We start from the raw sequence: 22,330 nt of genomic DNA on the forward strand, positions 1-22,330 counted from the left end.
AGTGTTACCTAAGTAATAAGGTGTAAGCAGTGTTGCATAACAACTTATATTACATATAAGTGAATTTATAACGAAAATCATGTTTAGAGCTACCCTCAGACCATTCACCATTAATTATGACCTTACTTGGACCTATTGAAATAAAACGATCTCCAGGCCTACATAGTTCTAAAACGAATTGGACTAATGCTTGTCAAATATTATAACAAAAACTCAAAATAAATATATCACTGAAAACTCAAAATGAAATGGACTCCGGTATTGTATTTTTCATTGATAGCGTAATACAAGCAGTTGCTTCCTCTATACCAACACCGAAAATGACAAATAAAGAAAGTATCTCAACTTATATTAAAGATAAAATCGGCGAAAAAAGAAAACTCCGCAAAGCATGGCAAACCACCAGACATCCAGCAGATAAAACCAAACTTAATAAGGCGACAAATGAATTAAAAGTATTACTCACAAAACACAAGGAGAGTAAACTTCGAAATTATATGGCAAACCTGGGAGCAGCAGCATCTACAAATCACTCCTTATGGAAAGGAACAAAACACATTAATGGCGCTGTAATACATAAACCTCCCATCATAGCCATACCCTAGCCAAACACTTCTTAGACACATTTTCAAGCGGAATGGATAATCAAAACATTAACATTAAATCTGATAACATAATAAACGTTCCGTAAATCAAAACAAGAAAGACCACCATAAGCGAAATTGAAAATCAAATAAGACAGCTAAACGATAAAAACGCTCCAGGATATGATCTAATAAATGGAAAAATTTTAAAAGAGTTACCTGAAATAGCACTGCTATTCATAAGAAATATATTTAATTGCATGTTAGAGACTAAATACTTCTCACGAAAATTGCTCAACTTACCGCCATACCCAAACCAGGAAAAGATGCCACCAAAACTGCCTCATATCGACCCATCAGCTTATTGCCAATACTTTCAAAAGTGTTTGAAAAAATATTGTTCGACAGGCTAGAATCAATTTTGACAGCAAAAAAAGTGATACCAAGCCATCAATTCGGATGTAGACGGCAACACTCAACAGTCCAACAAATCCACAGGGCTGCTAACAAAATACTTAACGATATGAATGACAAAAAATATTGTGTAGCTGTATACCTTGACATTGCAAAAGCCTTTGATAAAGTTTGGCATAAAGCACTTTTGCATAAGCTCAAAAGAATCTTTCCACAAAACTACTTAGAACTTTTAAAGAGCTACATAACTGATCGAAAATTTTATATAAGATATGAAGACGAATATTCCGATATCCTACCAATGACAGGTGTGCCAACTCCGACAACAGATAATGCAGTGATAGCAACGTTCGTGGATGATACTGTATTAATGGCATCAAACAATGACGAAAAACTGGCGACCATTACACTCCAAAAAATTAATAAACAATACAGTAAACTGGTTTAACGAATGGGGATAGAAGTTAATAAAGACAAAACTATACAAGTTATATATACAAACAAAAAGACATCAAAATATAATCTTACTTTAAAAAACTACAAAATAAAAATCTGGAATCTTGGAATAACTATTGACGAATAACTAACATGGAAACAGCATATCATTAACAAAATAAATGAAACTAAGAATAAGTACCGGCAATTAAGTTGGCTAATCGGACGAGCATCAAAACTATCACTTTATAATAAGGTGAAGACAATCCAAAATATTACGAAATATAACCAATGCTGGTTGGTTTATTTCCAATGAAGCCATACATCGTGGCTTAAACGTAGACACAATCCGAGAAACAATCACAAAATGTAGCACTTAGCATATACAGCGACTGCCAGTCTACCAAAACGAACAAATGCGTAAAATAGTACCGGCAGAAAATATCAAACGAAGATCTGATCTAACTATAAGATTTACAGTGTAATTACAAAAAAAATATATAAAAAATAATAATAATAATAATAATAATAATAATAATAATAACAGATTCTTCTTACATTGGTAAAAAAACATAATATGTAGACCCTAATTGTACAAAAATTACATATTGTTATAATAATATAAAGGGTGGTTAGGTTTCAAGGGCCGGTGTTGATTTTGAATAAAATATATTACAATTTTTTTTTTAAGAAATTATTGCCATTTCTCTTCATTATGATAATATTGGTATGACTCAATTACGTATGAAACTACGCATAATTGAGGTTCTATGTCGTTAATGTGCCGAATTATTTCATCCTTTAGCTCTTGAATTGTAGCTTATTGACGTACATCTTTTCTTTCCAATAACCCCAAAGAAAGAAGTCCAACGGTGTCAAATCACATGATCTTGGCTGCCAATTGACATCGCTACGACGTGAGATTATTCGGTCATCAAATTTTTCGCGCAAAAGAGCCAATGTTTCCTTAGCTGTGTGACAATTGGCACCGTCCTGTTGAAACCACAGATCGCCCACATCCATATCTTCCAATTCGGGCCATAAAAAGTTCGTTATCATCTCATGATAGCGAACACTGTTCACAGTAACTGCCTGACCGGCCTCATTTTGGAAAAAATACGGCCCAATGATGCCGCCCGCCCATAAACCGCACCAAACCGTCACTCTTTGTGGGTGCATTGGTTTTTCGGCAACCACTCTTCGATTATCATTCGCCCAAATGCGGCAATTCCGCTTATTGACGAATCCACTGAGGTGAAAATATGCCTCATCACTGAAGATGAAGATGAAGACGAAGACGCGATATGCATTTTGAGTTGAACGCCCGTTTTCATAATAAGCCTGAATAACTTTAACGCGTTGCTCGATTGTGTCTCTTTCCATGGTTCGAATTAAGTTAGTCTGAAATTGAAAAATGTCAAACGAAATACAAAAAAGACCTTGACGTTTAGATTTGGTTCACATTCAACATCGGCCCTTGAAATTTAACCACCCTTTATAACTGACTGTAATAAATAATGGGGACATAAAAAAATGTGTGTAAGTTAACAGCCAAGTCATCGAACTTCCCTCGCAATGAAGTCACCGAGCGACCCGCGCGCAAACAATGTCGTTGAACCCGACCACATATGCAACATAAGCAAAGTAATGTGGGTCAAAGCAACGGCCAGTCGTTTCCGCTATGTCGCAAGCGTTGAAGTTCTGACCGAATGTGCTGAGTCGGTCTTACTGACCACACACAAACCCATGGCATAATTTTTATATATTTATTATGTATTTAAGTTTAGATCCATGTTTTGTGTTTATGTACTTAGCTTTAATCTTTTATACTTTACTTACTTGTAATCAGTCAGGAGAAGACAACGGTGTAATAAACATAACTTGCACGCAATTATAGTCGCACAAGCCGAAGGCGATCTTTTAATAAACACAACAATAATAAGTTGGCGAGGTGAAACTGGATTCAAACAACCGGTAACTGCAGTGCAGACACGAAATTGGCTTGCATCAACCATATAACTGGCGCCCAACAGAGTTAACTGGAACTAGATAATCTTACGATATCTACTAAGCTAGGAACACCATGGCCCTAAACAAGAACATGTAAGTGACTGTTCGGTAAAAATTAGAAAAAGTATTTACGAAAACTATTTTAAATAAAAAAATTGTGAATAAATTGGCAATGCGAAAGTGACCATTACGGTATAGTCGCGAAATTATTGACGTGCAAGTGCAGTTTTTTTTTGTTAAGAGAAACAAGTTGATACTTTCGCTTCATTGGCTGCTCATGACTTGGGCTTATAGAAATATAAAGGTAGAGTACGACAGTGACGAAGAACAAGAAGTAGGATTTAGGCCAGGAAGTAACAGTCAATTAGGAATGGAGCCGGCATTACTAAAAGCGTTAATAGAAGGTGCGGTAAACAGTGCGCTCCTCGAACAAGAGAGGAGACTAAAAGACGAGTTTCGAGCGGAACTTGAAACAGTTAGAGGTCAAGTTAATGCATTAAGAATAGAGACTCCACAAGTTGAAACATACCAGAGAGTAACAATTGACCCTAGTGTGAGGTGTGAGGTGAAGTTAGACATTGTAAAATCAGTGCCTAACTTCAATGGAAATCACGAGGAATACGTGTCGTGGCGACAGGCGGCTATAGACGCATACGAGATTTTCAAAATATACGTAGGCAGCGAGGCGCATTACGAGGCTGTGGCCATTTTAAAAAACAAAGTAACTGGTCCAGCTCGTGCCATCCTTACGTCGCACAATACAGTGCTTAATTTTGACGCCATTATCGCTAGGCTCGACTGCTCGTACGCAGACAAAACATCCTTGCGCGTACTTAGGCAGCAACTAGAACTGGTTAGGCAGGGTGACCTAAACTTAATGGAATATTACGATGAGGTAGAAAAGAAGCTCACTCTGGTCACAAATAAAATAGTAATGACTCATGACGAGCAAGCTGCGTCCATTCTTTGTGCAGAAATTAGAGACGATGCACTACACGCTTTCATGGCAGGACTTAGGAGGCCCCTAAAATCTTTAGTAATCCCAGCGAAGCCCAAGGATTTGCCATCTGCATTAGCAGTGGCCCGTGAGGCTGAAAATAGCATCGAAAGAAGCGCATTTGCTGCATCTTATGCTAGGGTAATTGAAGAAAGAAACCATAGCGGCGATAATACTAGACTTGGCAATCGTAACCAAGCTAGACAAGGCAGGGGCCAGGAAAGAAATCCACACTTTGTGGGAAATCAAGGCCAAAGCAGGGCACAGCAAGCTGACCCTAAAACGCTAGCGAATGACAAAGAGCCACAATCAAAGTATCAGGCTCAACCCATGGACGTCGATCCTTCGATGTCCAAGTTAAGACAACAGACCAATTGGGGAAAGCCACAGGGCTATTCTACACAAGACGGGGCTCGCAAAAGGCATAACACTTCAGAACGCACGTCAGGCTACAGGCGCCAAAGGATTAACAATATTACGCAACGAGCGCCTACCAGAGACGAGAAAGAATACGAAGAAATGGCCGAAACTGCGCGTGCTGAAATAGATGACGAAAATGGCGAACCCGAGGACAACGATTTATTGAATTTTTTAGAGATCGTTCCCGATTGCCGTTCGTCGAGCGTCAATTGGCTGGCAAAACATTAAAGATCCTTATCGACACCGGGGCGGCAAAAAGTTACATTAAACCCGTAAAGGAGTTAAAAAACGTAACACCGGTCGACACCCCTTTTACTGTGAACTCCATTCACGGGTCCAGTAAAATTCAAAAGAAATGTTCAATAGTAATTTTCGGGAAAGTTGCCACGTTTTTCATATTAGATACCCTTGACACCTTTGATGCTATAATAGGCTTCGATCTGCTCACGCAGGCGGGGGTAACTATTGACCTGATGGAAAACAGCATAAACTACGGTAATACTTCGGAAATACTCAATCACCATCCGTGCGATAACGTGAACTTTACACGTGTTGATGATATCGTAGTCCCAAATTCCGTAAAAGGCGAATTCAAGAAAATGATACTGAAGAGAATTAGTGCATTCGCGACCTCTAACGAGGCACTGCCTTACAATACTTCAGTCGTCGCCAGGATCCGGACTGTAGATAATAAGGAGGTATATTCAAAGCCCTATCCATACCCAGTAGGTGTGTCAGATTTTGTAAACAACGAAGTCGCACAGTTGTTGAAAGATGGCATCATAAGGCCATCAAGATCTGCGTATAATAGCCCAGTCTGGGTTGTTGATAAGAAAGGAATAGATTCCAACGGAAATAAGAATAAACGGCTGGTCATTGACTTTAGAAAACTAAATGAGAAGACCATCGCCGACCGATACCCGATGCCGAGTATCCAGGTAATCTTAGCTAACCTCGGAAAGGCTAAGTTTTTTACCACACTGGATCTTAAATCCGGATACCACCAGATTTACCTAGCGGAGGACGATCGTGAAAAGACATCCTTCTCGATAAATGGCGGAAAATACGAATTCTGTCGTTTGCCCTTTGGTCTAAAAAATGCGGGAAGCATTTTTCAAAGAGCAATCGACGATATCTTGCGAGAACAGATCGGAAAGATATGTTATGTCTATGTGGATGACGTAATTATCTTCTCTGAAAATGCCGCAGACCACGTCCGCCATATCGATATAATACTTCAGCAACTTTGCGATGCTAACATGAGAATCTCCAAGGAAAAGTCGAAATTTTTTAAAGAAAGTGTCGAGTATCTAGGCTTCATTGTTACTAGCGAGGGAGCAAAAACAGACCCAGAAAAAGTCAAGGCGATCCAAGAGTACATTGAACCAAAAAATTTATACTCTCTGAGATCTTTTCTAGGCCTAGCCAGCTACTATAGGGTGTTTATCAAAGACTTCGCAGCCATAGCAAGACCCTTGACTAATATACTAAAAGGCGAAAACGGCACTGTAAGCAAACACATGTCCAGGAAAATAGCAGTCCAATTTGACGAATCTCAACGCGACGCTTTTAACCGATTGAGAAACATACTAGCATCAGAAGATGTTATGCTCATGTACCCTGATTTCAAAAGACCTTTTGACTTGACTACAGATGCTTCTGCAAATGGCATTGGAGCAGTATTATCTCAAGGCGGTAGACCCATCACCATGATTTCCCGAACGCTAAAAACGTGCGAAACTCACTATGCTACCAACGAAAGAGAGTTGTTGGCGATTGTATGGGCCCTCGGCAAACTGCAGAATTACCTTTACGGTACAAGAGAGCTACATATATTTACAGATCATCAACCCCTCACGTTCGCAGTGTCTGAGAAAAATACGAATGCGAAAATCAAGAGGTGGAAGGCGTTTATTGAACAACATAACGCCCAATTGCATTACAAGCCAGGGAAAGAAAACTTTGTCGCAGATGCCTTATCTAGGCAAGAGCTTAACGCTCTCCAAGACGAAACGCGATCAGACATAGCCACTATTCACAGTGAGGTATCCCTTACATACACTATACAAACAACTGATAACCCCCTAAATTGTTATAGAAATCAGATAACTTTGGAAGAATCACGTTATTCGTTGCATCGAAAACTTATTCTATTTGGCAAAAAAACCCGTCACTTAATTCAATTTACAGATAAAATTAATCTCATAGAAACATTAAAACTTGCTGTGAACCCCGATGTTGTAAACGCGTTCTATTGCGAACTCACAACTTTAGCTGCATTTCAACATGAGCTGGTTTCAATTTTCCCTACAACCAAATTCTGGCATTGCAAAAGAATAGTGTCAGACATCACTAACAAAGACGAACAGGTAGAAATAGTCAACACCGAACATAATCGCGCGCACAGAGCGGCACAAGAAAACGTAAAACAGATACTTCGGGACTACTACTTCCCAAAAATGACTAAATTGGCTAACGAGGTTGTACTAAATTGCAAAGTTTGCGCTATCGCCAAGTACGACCGACACCCCAAAAAACAAGAACTCGGGAAGACGCCAATTCCCTCATTTGTCGGAGAAATGTTACACATTGACATATTTTCTACCGATCAGAAACTTTTCCTGACTTGCATCGATAAATTTTCCAAATTCACCGTCGTCCAGCCCTTACCTTCTAGATCAATAATCGATATTGTTAACCCCATTCTACTTATAATTAATACATTTCCAAACACAAAAACCGTTTATTGCGACAATGAGCCAGCGTTTAATTCCGAAACGATCACTTCATTGTTAAAAAATCAGTTTAACATTGACGTTGTAAACGCCCCCCCATTACATAGCTGTTCCAATGGGCAAGCGGAACGTTTCCACAGTACATTAATAGAAATCGCAAGGTGTTTAAAGTTGGATAAAAAAGTTAGCGATACAGTTCAGGCTATCATGAGAGCAACAATAGAATATAATAAAACCATACATTCAGCAACAGAACAAAAACCACTGGATGTAATTCACTCTATACCGGACGAAGTTAAGCAAAAAATCAAAGATCGGCTAATAAAAGCTCAGCAAGATCAATTAGCTAGATGCAACCCGAACAGACAGAACAGGATGTTTGATGTAGGAGAAAAAGTTTACCTCAAAAATAACAAAAGATTAGGTAACAAACTATCTCCCTTGTGCACAGAGGGCGCCGTACAAGCAGACCTGGGAACGTCTATACTTGTTAAGGGGAGGGTGGTCCATAAGGACAATGTGAGGTAAACATAGGTCATAACGCATAAGATTCTTACAGATTCTAACGCCTAAGATTACTACAATTCAGTTTAATCATTTCATACAGGTTCATCGGAGTGACCCTCATACTCTTATCCACGACTCACGCACGCATCACCGATTTCTCGCACGCAAGCTACATTCCGATATTGGACGGAAACGTTTTTGTATGGGAACAACATAATTACGTGAGACATTCTACAAATTTATCTAATTTCGTGAGCATTATAGATGATACAATTAAATTATCAAAACTTTTCCCTCAGTCACACATGCGAAAATTGTTAGATGTAGATATCGACCATATTCAGAATATTTTATCTAGCTTAACGGTACACCATAGAATGGCCAGAAGTTTAGACTTTCTAGGAACAGCTTTAAAAATCGTTGCAGGTACGCCTGATGCATCAGACTTAGAAAAAATTAAGCTTACCGAAGCCGAGCTCATAGAATCAAACAACAGACAAGTAATAGTAATCACTGAAGCACAGAAACAAATTAACCTTTTAACTGATGCAGTAAATAAATTAATTAAAGAAAAAAAAGGCGAGTTCGTAGACTCTCCTCATTTGTATGAAACTTTACTTGCACGAAATAGAATGTTAACCACTGAAATCCAAAACCTTATGCTCACTATAACGCTCGCCAAGTCTAACATCATAAACCCCGCAATTCTCGACCACGAAGATTTAAAATCAATTTTTACCGAACAGCTCGCAGAGGTGCCAATAGTTAGTTTAATGGCAGTATCAAATATAAAAATATTTCAATCAAATAGAGTAATCCACATAATAATTGAATATCCTAATGTTAAGACTATTTGTAAGAAAGTTATGATATATCCTGTTGCCCACAATGACACCATTCTGCAAGTACATGATAACATAGTAGCTGAATGCGACGATGGAGTCCTAGCTGTGACAGAATGCGCTACAACCAACTTTGCGACGTTCTGCAAGAAATCTGCTCACGACACATGCGCCAGCGGACTACATTCCGGAGGCTCAGCGTTATGCCACACACAGCCAAGCCACTTGGAACCGATTACCCTATTAGACGAAGGAATAATCGTTGTCAACGAAGTATCTGCAAGAGTAAGAGTAGATGACGGCCCAGTGATGACAATTGAAGGCACGCATCTCATCACATTTGAACGTATTGCGACTATAAACGACACCACATACATTAACTACAATGGTGTTGTAAACAAGAGTCCAGGCATCGTGGCGTCACCATTGCTGAATATTACAGGACACGACCAAGTGCTCAGCCTACCAATGTTACAAAGGATGAATGAGCACAATCTGCATATAATTCAGAAGTTAAGAGACGATATGTTTTCCGGAGGGACTCCCAGAGTCTGGTTCATGGTTGGTGTAACACTCAGCCTTGCCTTTGGCTGTATTGGCATCATCTATCAATGTTGGTACCGGAGAAGATCTTCCATCAAATTGCAAGAAATGGTAAAGGAGTTAAGTGTCACCGAGGACGGCAACAATCTTAAAGGGGGGCTAGTTAACAGCCAAGTCATCGAACTTCCCTCGCAATGAAGTCACCGAGCGACCCGCGCGCAAACAATGTCGTTGAACCCGACCACATATGCAACATAAGCAAAGTAATGTGGGTTAAAGCAACGGCCAGTCGTTTCCGCTATGTCGCAAGCGTTGAAGTTCTGACCGAATGTGCTGAGTCGGTCTTACTGACCACACACAAACCCATGGCATAATTTTTATATATTTATTATGTATTTAAGTTTAGATCCATGTTTTGTGTTTATGTACTTAGCTTTAATCTTTTATACTTTACTTACTTGTAATCAGTCAGGAGAAGACAACGGTGTAATAAACATAACTTGCACGCAATTATAGTCGCACAAGCCGAAGGCGATCTTTTAATAAACACAACAATAATAAGTTGGCGAGGTGAAACTGGATTCAAACAACCGGTAACTGCAGTGCAGACACGAAATTGGCTTGCATCAACCATATAACTTGTATGTTTCTCGTTGTAGACGATCATTCCTCTCTGGCTCTCAAAAATGCTGAATCATACAAAGGCGCTGGTCGGTTCAAATATCCTAACGGAATTGTGAATCCAATGTCTGCTGCTCCTACTGTTTGTAGTGTTGTCTGCGCATGAGTAAACGGCACGCTTTCACTCGGTATTGAAATTATCTGCACTGGCCCTGTTGCATACTTCCTCATACATATGTATGTGTCACGTACGGTTGACCCAAAGTAGAATATGATGAAACTGGCTGCTGCGAGATCGAATACATACCGAATACTCCGATGTAAGTGGAAAATTCCGTTCCTCTGGCAATGCAAACGAAGTATGCAATGCTTGTGACGATTTTATTGATATTGATGCGGCTTGTTGCGAATGCGCTAACGGCGCCTCCGTGACTGCGGTCGGTGACGAAATATACAAGGTACCTGCCTGTTTCTGTAGCACTCGTTAATGCTGTAGGAATAGTCTGTAGCTGTGCACTTAGCATTTCTACTGCACTACAAAGTGCGCTAACTTGCATCGCGACTGTATTTACATTTACATAAAATGAGTTCATATCCAGACAAAAGAATGAACTGTGTGAAAAATAGCAAATACAATGAATAGTAAACAAATATTGTAAAATGAATATACAGAGATGCCAAATATTATACAATTAGCGATGACAGCTCCAATTATTTATTTATTTATTTCATCATAAAAGTTTATTCCTCAAATGAGATGTTATCGGATTAAAAGTACTCCCGATCAACTGCAACGCACTTATGCCAGCGTTTGATCCAGCTCTCAAAACATTTTTGGAACTCTATTTTCGGTATGGCCATTATAACCGTCTTCGATTTTTCCATTACTTCCTTTCGGTTGTTAAGACACCATAAATTTTTGCCAGAAGGTCAGACAGTAAAAAGGAACTATTAAAAAGGAAGGCTTTGTGGAAAAACAACTCGTTAATTTTGAATCCTGATAATGCACCGCCGCACACTGCCATCAATATCCTTGAATTTTTAACCAAGAACGAATCGAAAAGACCTTCCAACAGCCACCGAATTCACCTATATGGTGTCAAGAAACAATTACGGGGACGTGTTATCAAGCTTATTCTCGCTGATTTCTTACAAGCTGCCCTCAGGTACCAGGGTAAGCGGCCGCCAAGTGATCGTGAGTTAACTACAACTTCAATCTGCGTAAAAAGCGTGGTAATTTGGACTGGAGTTGGAGAGATCGAACGGCCTATTCCCATATACCGCCCCAGTGCTGCCTAGGGAGGTATAAAAACCTTCTCCTGCCAAATAGCAATTCTTTCGTTGCGAACCTGCGATAGTAACGACTGGTGCATTTCGTTTAGAGCGCGTGAAGCACCAAGAAAATTGCGCCCATTGACATTGAACGGCTGTGTGCATAAGCCCCTTCGTGATATGAAGCGACGCAGCGCTGATGGAAACCAATCTGTCGACAAATGTGTTACCAGCTCTGAATGGATGGGTGAAGTGGTGAGACATACAAATCGGCATATGCATGAGTGTTTCTGCCCCGATAAAGGAAAGGCTCGCTGTATTCGAATTTTAGGAAGGTTCGTCATCTATCCTTCAGCATAAGATATCCGCAGGCGTAAGCATTGTAACAAGCGTTCGTAATTTTTTCCTTGAGCGTAATATCCAATTATGCCGTCGGATTATGAAGAAAAGTGCCTACACTCCTGGATGTAAGTGCTGTTAATGCTCAGAGGTCAGTATAAGGGCAATGATCTTGTGTCGTTTGGGTAGAATGATCGGATGTTTGACTTCCATATCCATGTTGGAGTGGGAGATTCATCTTTCTACTCGATGAAGGTGGTTTTCGTCCAAAAACGGCGAAAATTTTGTGATTTTTGAACGGTTACTTATGTTCTGGTTGCATTTCAATGCCTCAATGTGGTCCTTGATACAGCAAAAGTATCTTTCGCGCATTCATGCAAAACTATTAGCATAGGTTATATTATTTAGCACGTGAGCAATTACTTTGAGGTGGAGTTGTCTGTCTCCCATCGGAAGCGTTCCCAGGCGGCGGATCGGGAAGGTCGGCATCATGCAGGGTAAATGGGAAATAAAATACCACTCGCGGATCAAAACAGACAAACTCCTACTTGGAGGTGCACATAGTTCAACTATCCCCAAGCTAGAGTATTGAGGCTAGCAACCTACTTACCTAAAACATGCACGGGCATGGTAAAAAAAAACCAGAAACCATCAGCCTTAGATTGAGAAGCTATCTGGGCAGCATCTGTTCTGCATGTAAGAAGCGGTTGTACTAATCGCTTAATGCGAAAAGAACTATGAGCTTCTGACACCTGAATATACGCAGTAAAATCTTGCAAAAATGGCTTTTAGAAGGATTCTTAGCCTCTTCCGCCTCGTTTAAGTCTAGTACTCACAAAGTACTCAAAGCGCATACGTAGTCTTAAATGTTCACGTAGGTTGGGTTGGATTACTCTTCATTGATTCCTGTTTGAAGTATGGCTCGTAACACTGGACCCCATAAGAGTCAGTGTCAATCCTCGCGTGACCTACCTTTTACCAAGAGACTTTCTGTAATAGCGTACACGCGCTGAGATAGCGGTTGTGAGTTGGGACCAATGGGATAGCAACAAAAACGATGTAAACAGCACTACCAACATGCTAACAGAAGAAGCTCTTGAGGCTTTCAGGAAGAGCTTCATTATTGATGCACCTATCCAATACGTAGTTTCCACGGTGACGTAAGACATAGAAGGTGCAGTGTTATCAAAAGAGCATTCACAGACGTTCTCATTGAAACGAACTCCTTGGAATGCTGCATAAGAATAATGTCTACCTCTTAACAGGTGCAGGAAAAAATACTCCTCAGTTGGCGAACAAAAGCCGAGCTAAAGAAAGCCCAAGAGCTGCAGGCCAGATTACAATAAAGTCTCCAGTGATTCGTCTCGACCACAAACCACAACTCAATCCAATGCGGAGAGAAGAGTGGAAAAAGATATAGAAGGAAAAGAAAACGCTGAAAAAGAAAAAAGGCACCATCAGGCCAAATTTGGTCGCCATTATTATCGAGAAAAAGGCGCACGGTACATCATATACGGATATGTTGCGTGCTGTAAAGCACAGCGGAGAACTGAGGGACTTTTACGAAAAAGTTAAGACAATGCGACTTACACAAAAAGGGGGCCTCCTTATAGAATATAAAAGTAGTAAGGATGTAAAGGCCAGTAGTTACCAAATAGCTATTGAAAAAGCGCTGGATGGTGTAGCATCGGTGAATCTAAAAACGCATATAATCACAATCCAATGTAAAGGTCTTATCACTGACCTGAATGCGGAGGAGGAGTTGTTTGAGGCGATTACTCAGCAGGCACTGGTGAGAAATCTAAAGAAGCCGGCGATACGAAGCAAACGCACCATTTCTGGGGGTACACAGTCCATGTTTTCTTTTTTTGGAGGTGGCAAAAACCCACCCCAGCTCCGTTTCCTTCCCGCGGGACGACCGTAAGGTACTACTTCACAGGAGGGGGAGCGGCCTATTGTTTCTTCATGAAATCTGCGCTGCTGTTTAGCGTGACGCAGTTCGGTAATTCCTAATACCGCCAAGTATTACTTAAGTATTACTCCACGGGAAGGGGTATGGCCTATCGCCTCTACGTAAAAATCTGCGCCGTTGTTCAGCGCGACGCAGTTTGGTAATTACTATTCTTGCCATGTTACTGACAGCGGACTAATGCTCTTCTGAATCAAGCATTATATATATTAGGTTACTAACCATTATAAGCTTTCCAACCCTATCACTCAAATCTTCTCTTTGCAGCTCAAAACGAGGGCAGACAAAGAAAACATGCTCTGCATCTTGAAATAGACTGTCGAAAAAGGTGCAGTACGGGTAATTTTCTTGCTTAAATCTATGCATATAAACCTTTAAGCATCCATGCCCACAAAGTACTTGGGTCATGTAGAAATCTATCCGTCCATGTTTTCGATTTATCCATCTGGTGATACTCGGAATGAATCGATATGTCCATAGTCCGTTCATGGAGTTCCTCTATTCCTATTGCCAAGTGCGGATGCTTCGCTCCCGTTCAGTCCATCGGTTAGTCAGCTGTGGTGGATCCGCTCGATGTTTTTTTATTTCGGCGAATTCGAGTGCAGTCAGCTTAACTGGTAGCAGACCCACGAGGACTAATACAGCATCCTCGAATACTGTGCGGAATGCGCAGCACATCCTGAGGGCACATGAGGGCACTGGTATACCGATTTAATGCCTTTCATGTATGTGCTGCCGCTTGTTGCTTCGATACAGGCGGGTACCGTATAAAGCAAGATAGACAATACCACACTGCTAAGCTACATCCTAGTAGCCTGCTTAGGTCCTCTAGTATTCATCATAACACGTGTCAATGCAGTTACAGCCTTCGATGCTTTATCGCTGGCGTATGTTAGGTGCTGTTTAAAGCTCAACCTGTGGTCAATCATTACCCCAAGATATTTGATGTACAGCTTAGACTCCAGTGCGTGGTGACCTACTCTGAGATTTGGTGTTTCAACTATTTTCCTGCTACTGATGAGAACTGCCTCTGTTTTATGGTATGCAAGGTTTAAACCACTATTGCGCAGCCAATCTTTTGTGATTTCGACCGCTTAGTTGCAGCTGGTTAAGGAATTTAGCAACGGCTACGATTGCAATGTCGAAATCTATACCGATGGTTCTAAGATGAACTGTGGTGTAGGAGCTGGCTTCCATTCGGAGCCGCTCAACCTATCCCAGTCAATTCGTCTTCCTGACTATGTCAGCGTGTTCCAGGCAGAACTGTTAGTGATCAGAGAACCATGCGTTTCGACTCCATCGAGGCGACCCAAAAAAACTGTGACAGCCGAATTGAACGCGATTCCGGCGGATGAGTTTAAAAAATGTTTCCTGCAATGGAAGGACCGCTACCAGTCGTGTATTGACGCTCAAGGGTCCTATTTTGAAGAATATTAGTTGTATATGCTAAAAGGTTAAATAAAACTGCTTAAAAAAAATAAGGCTCATTACTTTTCAATCAAACCCTGTATTTGAATGTCCAGGGCTAGCAAGGGCGCGATTCCGCTCCTTTGGTAAGCCTTTCCTGCAGCAAATTAATGAGATCTCAGACATCGAGATAAAGAATTTGCTGCTATACTTGGACCTTTTCACTAAATGGATTTAACTTAAAGCAAAAAAACAAAAACAAGAAAAAAAAGACGACACAAGACTCAATCGTACATTTTATTCCAGAGAAGTGGGCTATGCACTGACCCCTGTGGGACTCCTCCGGTTACTCTGCACCTTTTCATTCCTTCGTCGGTTTTATATTGCAGCACTCTGTTAGTGAAGTAGCTTGCAATCATTTTCCGAATGTAAACTGGGACTCGGAAGCGCATTTAGGATTTTGATCCAGTTTGCTGTATCAAATGCATTTCTTACATCTAACGTTGTGACTAGGCAATACTCTTTATCTCCGTAGAGCCAGCGATAACCTTCCATCGCTTTGTGAGCGATGCGCTTAACCGCTATAACAGCATCTGTGGTAGAGCGTGTTTTACGGAAGCCACATTGGTGCGGCGATAACCCTCCGGCACTATCGATTGCAGATTCCAGGCGATTCACAATTAACCTCTCTAATATTTTGCCTGCCGTGCCCAGTAAGCATAGTGGACGGTAGCCTGAGGGATATTTCCCCGGCTTAGACCCTTTTGGTATTAGCACTAGCTTTTGCAGTTTCCACTCTTTCGGGAATGTGCATTCTTCCAAGCAGGAGGTGTAAACATCCAAAAAGATTTCTGGGTGCTTTTTGATTGCCAACTTAAGATCTTCATTCGGGATCGTATCGGGCCCGGGTGCCTTATTGCCTTTAATTTGTTTGCAAATGTGCGAAATTTCGTCAGTGTTGGTCAGGCATCGGTTTTCAACGTTGACTGCGATGCCTTGCTGTTGGGGGAACAATGTTTTGACCACGTTGCGCAGTATAACCGGGCACGTCGTGGGCAGCGGTTTGAAGGCTTTTGTTTTTTTCATCACCAGCTGGTATGCAAATCCCCATGGATTGCTGTCAGCATCCTCGCATAGTTTTTGGAAGCACTGGCGTTTGCTGCTCTTAATTGCGTTTTTTAGCGTTTTCCTTTTTTGTTTAAATAAGAGTCTGTTCCTTTCAAAGCTGGTCGCACCTCTCGAACGCTGGTATGTTCGCCTTGCTCTATCGCGTGCTGCAGAGATTTTCCGTACGAGTTAGAAGACTTCGGCCCATCATGTTTGCCCTTAACGCAAAGTATTGCGAAGTGATCACTTCCAGTGTAATACTGCCTCAGGGACCATCTCGTGCTACTCACGAGGCTAGAGCTAACAAATGTCAGGTCGATTATTGACCCTTTCCCTGCTCTTCGAAATGTTTGCTGATTTCCAGAATTCATAAGCGCTATGTTAAGCATAGCGAACGCTTCTAAAAGGGCTTTTCCTCTAGGGGTGGCTCGCGAGCATCCCCAGTTCACTACCCAAGCGTTAAAGTCCCTAGCTACAATAACCGGACTATAATCGTGCGAGTTCCTCCAGTGCGTGTATAGCTTCAGCTAGGGTTAAGCTAGCTGTAAACAAACAGCTTAAAAAACGGGATCGTACATAGCCGCGTGTAGTGTTTATATTCGTCATTCGTGACCTATTCATTCCACAATTCCATATAGCTGATTTTCTCGTGGTGTCGGATACACAACGTCCAGTCGGATACCCAACGTCGTATCCAGCCCATGTACTTATCTCTGTGTGTAGATGATGCCAAAAAGATGCTGGAGCTAGAGCATCTCAAAGTAGGATGGGTCAGATGTCGAGTAGAAGAAGTTACATCATCGAGTCGATGTTACAGATGCTGGGCATACGGACATGTAGCTACTGCGTGTAAAGAACCTAATCGAAGCACACTTTGCAGACGATGTTGAAAAGAAGGCCACCAAGGCAGCAAGCTGCAAAAATTATGAAAAATGTGCGCTGTGTACCGGAGCACATGCAGCTGGCAGCATAAAGTGCCCGCGCTATCAAGAGGTGGTGCGCCTAAGAAAAACATGACAGCTCTTCAACTTAACGCAAGCCATTGTTAAGCAGCTCAGAACCTGCTATGGCAGGCTGTAATGGAACAAAACACTGACATACTTGTATTTCTACTTTCTGAACCATTTGAAATTATTGCCACCCACAATTGGACTGTGGATACTAACATGGGATCGGCGGTTTGGCTGGTAAGCACTAAACTCGCCAGTGTAAAATGCCGACAGTGTGGACCGGTTCTACATGGAGCAAACCGGACTCACTAATTTACTCTTTACAAAACTTAACTTGATTGCGGGAATGTGTTTGTTCAAATGAAAAAATTCTTTTCACACGAAAGATATGTAATGGCAGAACTAACAAAAACAATGTTGCCGCGTAGAACAATTTAAAAATTACAACAAAATTAAATTAATAAAAATGAAGATGTCGTGCATTCTGTTCTGGAATAATCTTCTATTTTGATTTTTCTGAATATATTCCGGGAAATTTTTGGCCAAGGTGTTATTTACTTACACGAACATAAAAAAACTCAATTTCTCTTCGGGTCGAGTAGAATAACATTATTTATAGCCATGGTAGGCCACAGTATAATAAATAGAATGATATAAGAAATTATTGAGACATGGCAGAAATTTTAACAGCTTAGATTCCTTGGTTGATATATCTGTAGTTACTTCAGCCTAATCCATCAGCAAAGATTATTTCTAGTTGTGACGCCGTCGTAGTTAATATGCATTTAACATTTATATTAGAGTTTCATCTTAAAAGTACTCAATATACATTTTGCTAATTATAGGTTTACAGGTTGTATTGAATTCGATCCTTCGAGCAATGATACCACTTTTACATATTGCATTGTTGGTATTGTTTGTTATCATTATTTATGCAATTATCGGATTAGAGCTGTTTTCGGGAAAATTGCATAAAACATGTCTTCGTCCGGATACTGGTTTGTTTGATTAAATATACATAAAATTAGTCTTAAACCGCTTTTGCCTTCTTTCGATGAACGTAGGTGAATATATGAAGGAAACGCATCCCTGTGGAACTGGATTCCAATGTGAGGACGGTTATGTTTGTCACGAAAAATGGGACGGTCCCAATAATGGAATAACAAATTTCGACAATTTCGGCTTGGCTATGTTGACTGTGTTCCAATGCGTAACATTGGAAGGTTGGACAGATGTATTATACAATGTAAGTCATCATTGATATTTAAATTTTTTTAAGTATTATATTATAATAAGTGAAAAATTTTCTTACGCTTACAATTTAATAGATTCAAGATGCCATGGGTAGTACCTGGCAATGGATATACTTTGTTTCAATGGTTATACTAGGTGCCTTTTTTGTAATGAACTTAATTCTTGGCGTGCTTTCCGGTGAATTCTCAAAAGAGCGGACGAAAGCCAAAAATCGCGGTGACTTTCAAAAGCTTAGAGAGAAACAACAAATCGAGGAAGACGTACGGGGGTATCTTGATTGGATTACTCAAGCTGAAGATATTGAACCAGATGGAGATGGTAGTTTAATGCAAGATGGTAAAGGAAAACAACTGAATGAGATAAATTCAACTGATCAATTGGAAGAGGAGGGTCAGGAAGTTCAAATATCAGAGTCGTGGTGGCGCAGAAAGAAAAAAGACTTGGATCGTTTAAATCGGCGAATGAGGCGATCCTGTCGTAAGGCTGTAAAATCACAAGCTTTTTATTGGCTAATTATAATATTGGTGTTTTTAAATACTGGTGTCCTTGCTACGGAACATTATCAGCAGCCACCTTGGCTTGACAAATTTCAAGGTATTTGTTTTTTACATTATTTTTCCTTCAAGTAACATATAGTTTTATTCAGATTATACGAATATCTTCTTCATTGGATTATTTACCTGCGAAATGATGCTCAAAATGTATAGTTTGGGTTTTCAAGGATATTTTGTGTCGCTGTTTAACCGATTCGACTGCTTTGTTGTAATTGGTAGCATAACGGAAACTATACTGACTAAAACGGAAATAATGCCCCCACTGGGAGTATCGGTATTACGTTGCGTTCGTCTTTTAAGAGTTTTTAAAGTCACAAAGTAAGTTACATATATGATATGTAGATTAACATCTATTAGAGTTATCCTTACATTCCAATATTTGAATTTTATAGTAAATTACTCTGATCCTGCTATTCTTAGTCTCTTCCACTTATATTTCGTACTTTTTCACTTACCTCCTCGTTCTTTCCCTTAACAATTAGAATATTTGCATTTCCCGGTTTCGGCCGTAAATGGTTATTAGTCAAAGTATTTTAAAAGGTTTATGTATAGAGTACCCATATTTTAAAAAATGAGAGTTTGAAAAAGTATTTTCAAAACATATAAAATACTAGTAAGAAGTAAGGAGCAACCATCCAAAAAATATATATGAACATATGTACATATATTACAAATATTTTCATTTTACGTGCAACGATCAACCACTTAACACGCGTACCGAACTTTATATACCGCGCACATTTTAATAAGGTTTAGTTTGGGCTGACTGTTAATTTTTGAAATCAAATAAACTCACAAACATTGAGAGCTATAACTTGTAACGTCATAGGGACAGAAAATAACGCCATTTGTATTGAGAAGCGAATGTTCGTTTCATGTCAGAGTCCTATCGATCGCCTAATTGTATTCCGCAATTAGTATACAAAAGCAAATAGAAACAGTTGAGGCTACCACAAAAATCTACACTATCAACAATAATTAGGCGGCCGCCGTAGCCGAATGGGTTGGTGCGTGATCACCATTCGGAATTCACTGAGAGGTCGTTGGTTCGAATCTCGGTGAAAGCAAAATTAATAAAAACATTTTTCTAATAGCGGTCGCCCCTCGGCAGGCAATGGCAAACCTCCGAGTGTATTTCTGCCATGAAAAAGCTCCTCATAAAAATATCTGCCGTTCGGAGTCGGCTTAAAACTGTAGGTCCCTCCATTTGTGGAACAACACCAAGACGCACACCACAAATAGGAGGAGGAGCTCGGCCAAACACCTAACAGAAGTGTACGCGCCAATTATTTATTTTTTTTTTGTATCAACAATAATTTCCAATAATAAAAACAAGCAAACGCGTATGTAAACAACCGATTATATGTAAAAAGAAATACATATGTAAGTATGTACACAATGCAGACGAGCACTGCCAAATATTCCAAAGTTAGCTTAAAAGCAATGAAAACTTTGAAAAACTACTGTTTTTTTAATACTTAAATTAATTTTATATGGTAACTACGCATATGACAAATGCTTTCGTCTCACGTCCAGAGAACGTTAATGGTCATCGTGAAGAGATTTTTAAAAATGTGGCCAATATCAGCCCGTTAGCCTGCTCTCAGCAAATTGGACAGAACCAGCGGATGGGCTGACGTAGTCGGTTTGTTTACGAAAATACTAAGAATGTTTTAGTGATATACGAAAACAATTAACACACACCGTCTGAACAACAGCAGATTTGACGAGTGTGTAAATATGTGTTTGGACGAGTATGTGAATATTGTAAAATTATCGTGCAGATTTCGGCTGGAGTTAGGACTCTGTGTGGAAAAAATAATAAAACTATATTTTTTCTGAGCAAGAGCTCTTTTATTGAATTCGTCTAATTCAGAATTAGTTTTATATTTTAATGCTTACATCTATTTATACTATTTCTAAATACAATTTGGTTTGAGATAAAAATATGCTTACATGTGTTTATTGTATGAAGGGACAAAGACCGTGTTTGTATTGTTTATCATTATTACTGTTTGGAAACAATAATAATGTATGTTTGCAGTGTATGTATGTAGTGTAGTGTATGTGTCAACGTCGTTAACTCTGGCGATAGTCTCGCTCAAGTTGCGTCGCTGGTATCTGATTCTTAAAGGTGTGCTAATTAATTATTTATAGAGAAATGCTTCGTTACCAGGCACACACACGCATTACTGGCTGCGTGGACTTGCCACAGCAAAAATATTACGATTCGCTACAAATTCTTAAGGAATTGAACGCACATTCATAGGCACAGCATTGTGCCAAACTTATACAACTTTTTAGGCCTTTACTATGAAGTAGTACATTATATTCGATATGTGAACTTTAATAGATATTAAAGAGGAAAAGTATGTACTCAATTTTAGAAATATTTAAAAAAAGCATATTAACTGAAAAATGTTCGTTTAATAATTTTGGGATTTGGTCCCTGTGATTTCTTCAATATTGAATAAGTCTTTGGTCTTCATTCGAACACTGAATATAGTATATACTGTAACATCCAAATAAGTCGCACTCCTGTTTCAGAGTAAGTTTCTAACGTTGTGGCTAAATACACATGTCTCTGTGCATTTTTTTTTTAATTGGAGTAATCCATATGTAAATTAATAGATATAATAATTTCATAATTACGTACTATCAAACAAACAAAATAGCAAGCAACAAAAAACAATGCCTTCGAAATGTTCCCTAGCATCGAATTGTCCGGGACAGAATTTTCTATAAGCTACGTGTTACTGGTTTCTGCATCGTATTGTACGCTCTCGCGCGTACTTCACGCACAGCATTTGCGGCGGCTGTCGATCATTTAGAAAACATATTTACATATACTAAATATACATACATATGTGTTTTTTTGTCACTGTTGAGAAAAATTCGCCTTTTTATGAATGAAAGCACACACGTAAAATTCAGCAAAAATGCATGAAATTTTAATTTAAATCGATAGTACAGTCCATATAATTTAATGTCTGAAGATTATTTCATGCAAATGTTGACCGTGACTGCGCTTCAAATGGTCCATCCGCGTCCAATTTTGGCATACTCTTTCCAATGTTTCGGCCGATATCTCACATATAAATGCTTTAATACCGTCTTCCAACGCGTTAATTGAAGCAGGCTTGTCTGAATAGATATGAGCTTTAACATAGCCCCACAAAAAATAATCTAAAGGCGTTATATCGCACGATCTGGGTGGCGAATTGACAGGTCCCGAACGTGAAATAAAATGTTCACCGAACTCGCCTCTCAACAAGTCCATTGTTACGCGAGCAGTGTGGCATGTGGCACCGTCTTGCTGAAACCACATGTCATGCAAGTCAAGCTCTTGCATTTTGGGCAAAAAAAGTTG

The 22,330-nt window shown here is 39.8% G+C and overlaps 1 protein-coding gene across 1 annotated transcript in view; it reads left to right on the forward strand.

Annotated features, from left to right (window-relative positions):
* The window catches only part of LOC129250536 (voltage-dependent calcium channel type D subunit alpha-1-like), a 342,952-nt gene that overhangs the window by 128,222 nt on the left and 192,400 nt on the right, over nt 1–22,330 (forward strand). The window contains exons 8-11 of the mRNA XM_054890155.1: nt 17,998–18,150; nt 18,217–18,398; nt 18,481–19,000; nt 19,053–19,278. Of these exons, the coding sequence (XP_054746130.1) occupies nt 17,998–18,150; nt 18,217–18,398; nt 18,481–19,000; nt 19,053–19,278 (1,081 nt within the window). The remainder of the gene's footprint in view (nt 1–17,997; nt 18,151–18,216; nt 18,399–18,480; nt 19,001–19,052; nt 19,279–22,330) is intronic.

This window comes from Anastrepha obliqua, chromosome 6 (genome assembly GCF_027943255.1).
Source record: "Anastrepha obliqua isolate idAnaObli1 chromosome 6, idAnaObli1_1.0, whole genome shotgun sequence".
Taxonomy (NCBI): domain Eukaryota; kingdom Metazoa; phylum Arthropoda; class Insecta; order Diptera; family Tephritidae; genus Anastrepha; species Anastrepha obliqua.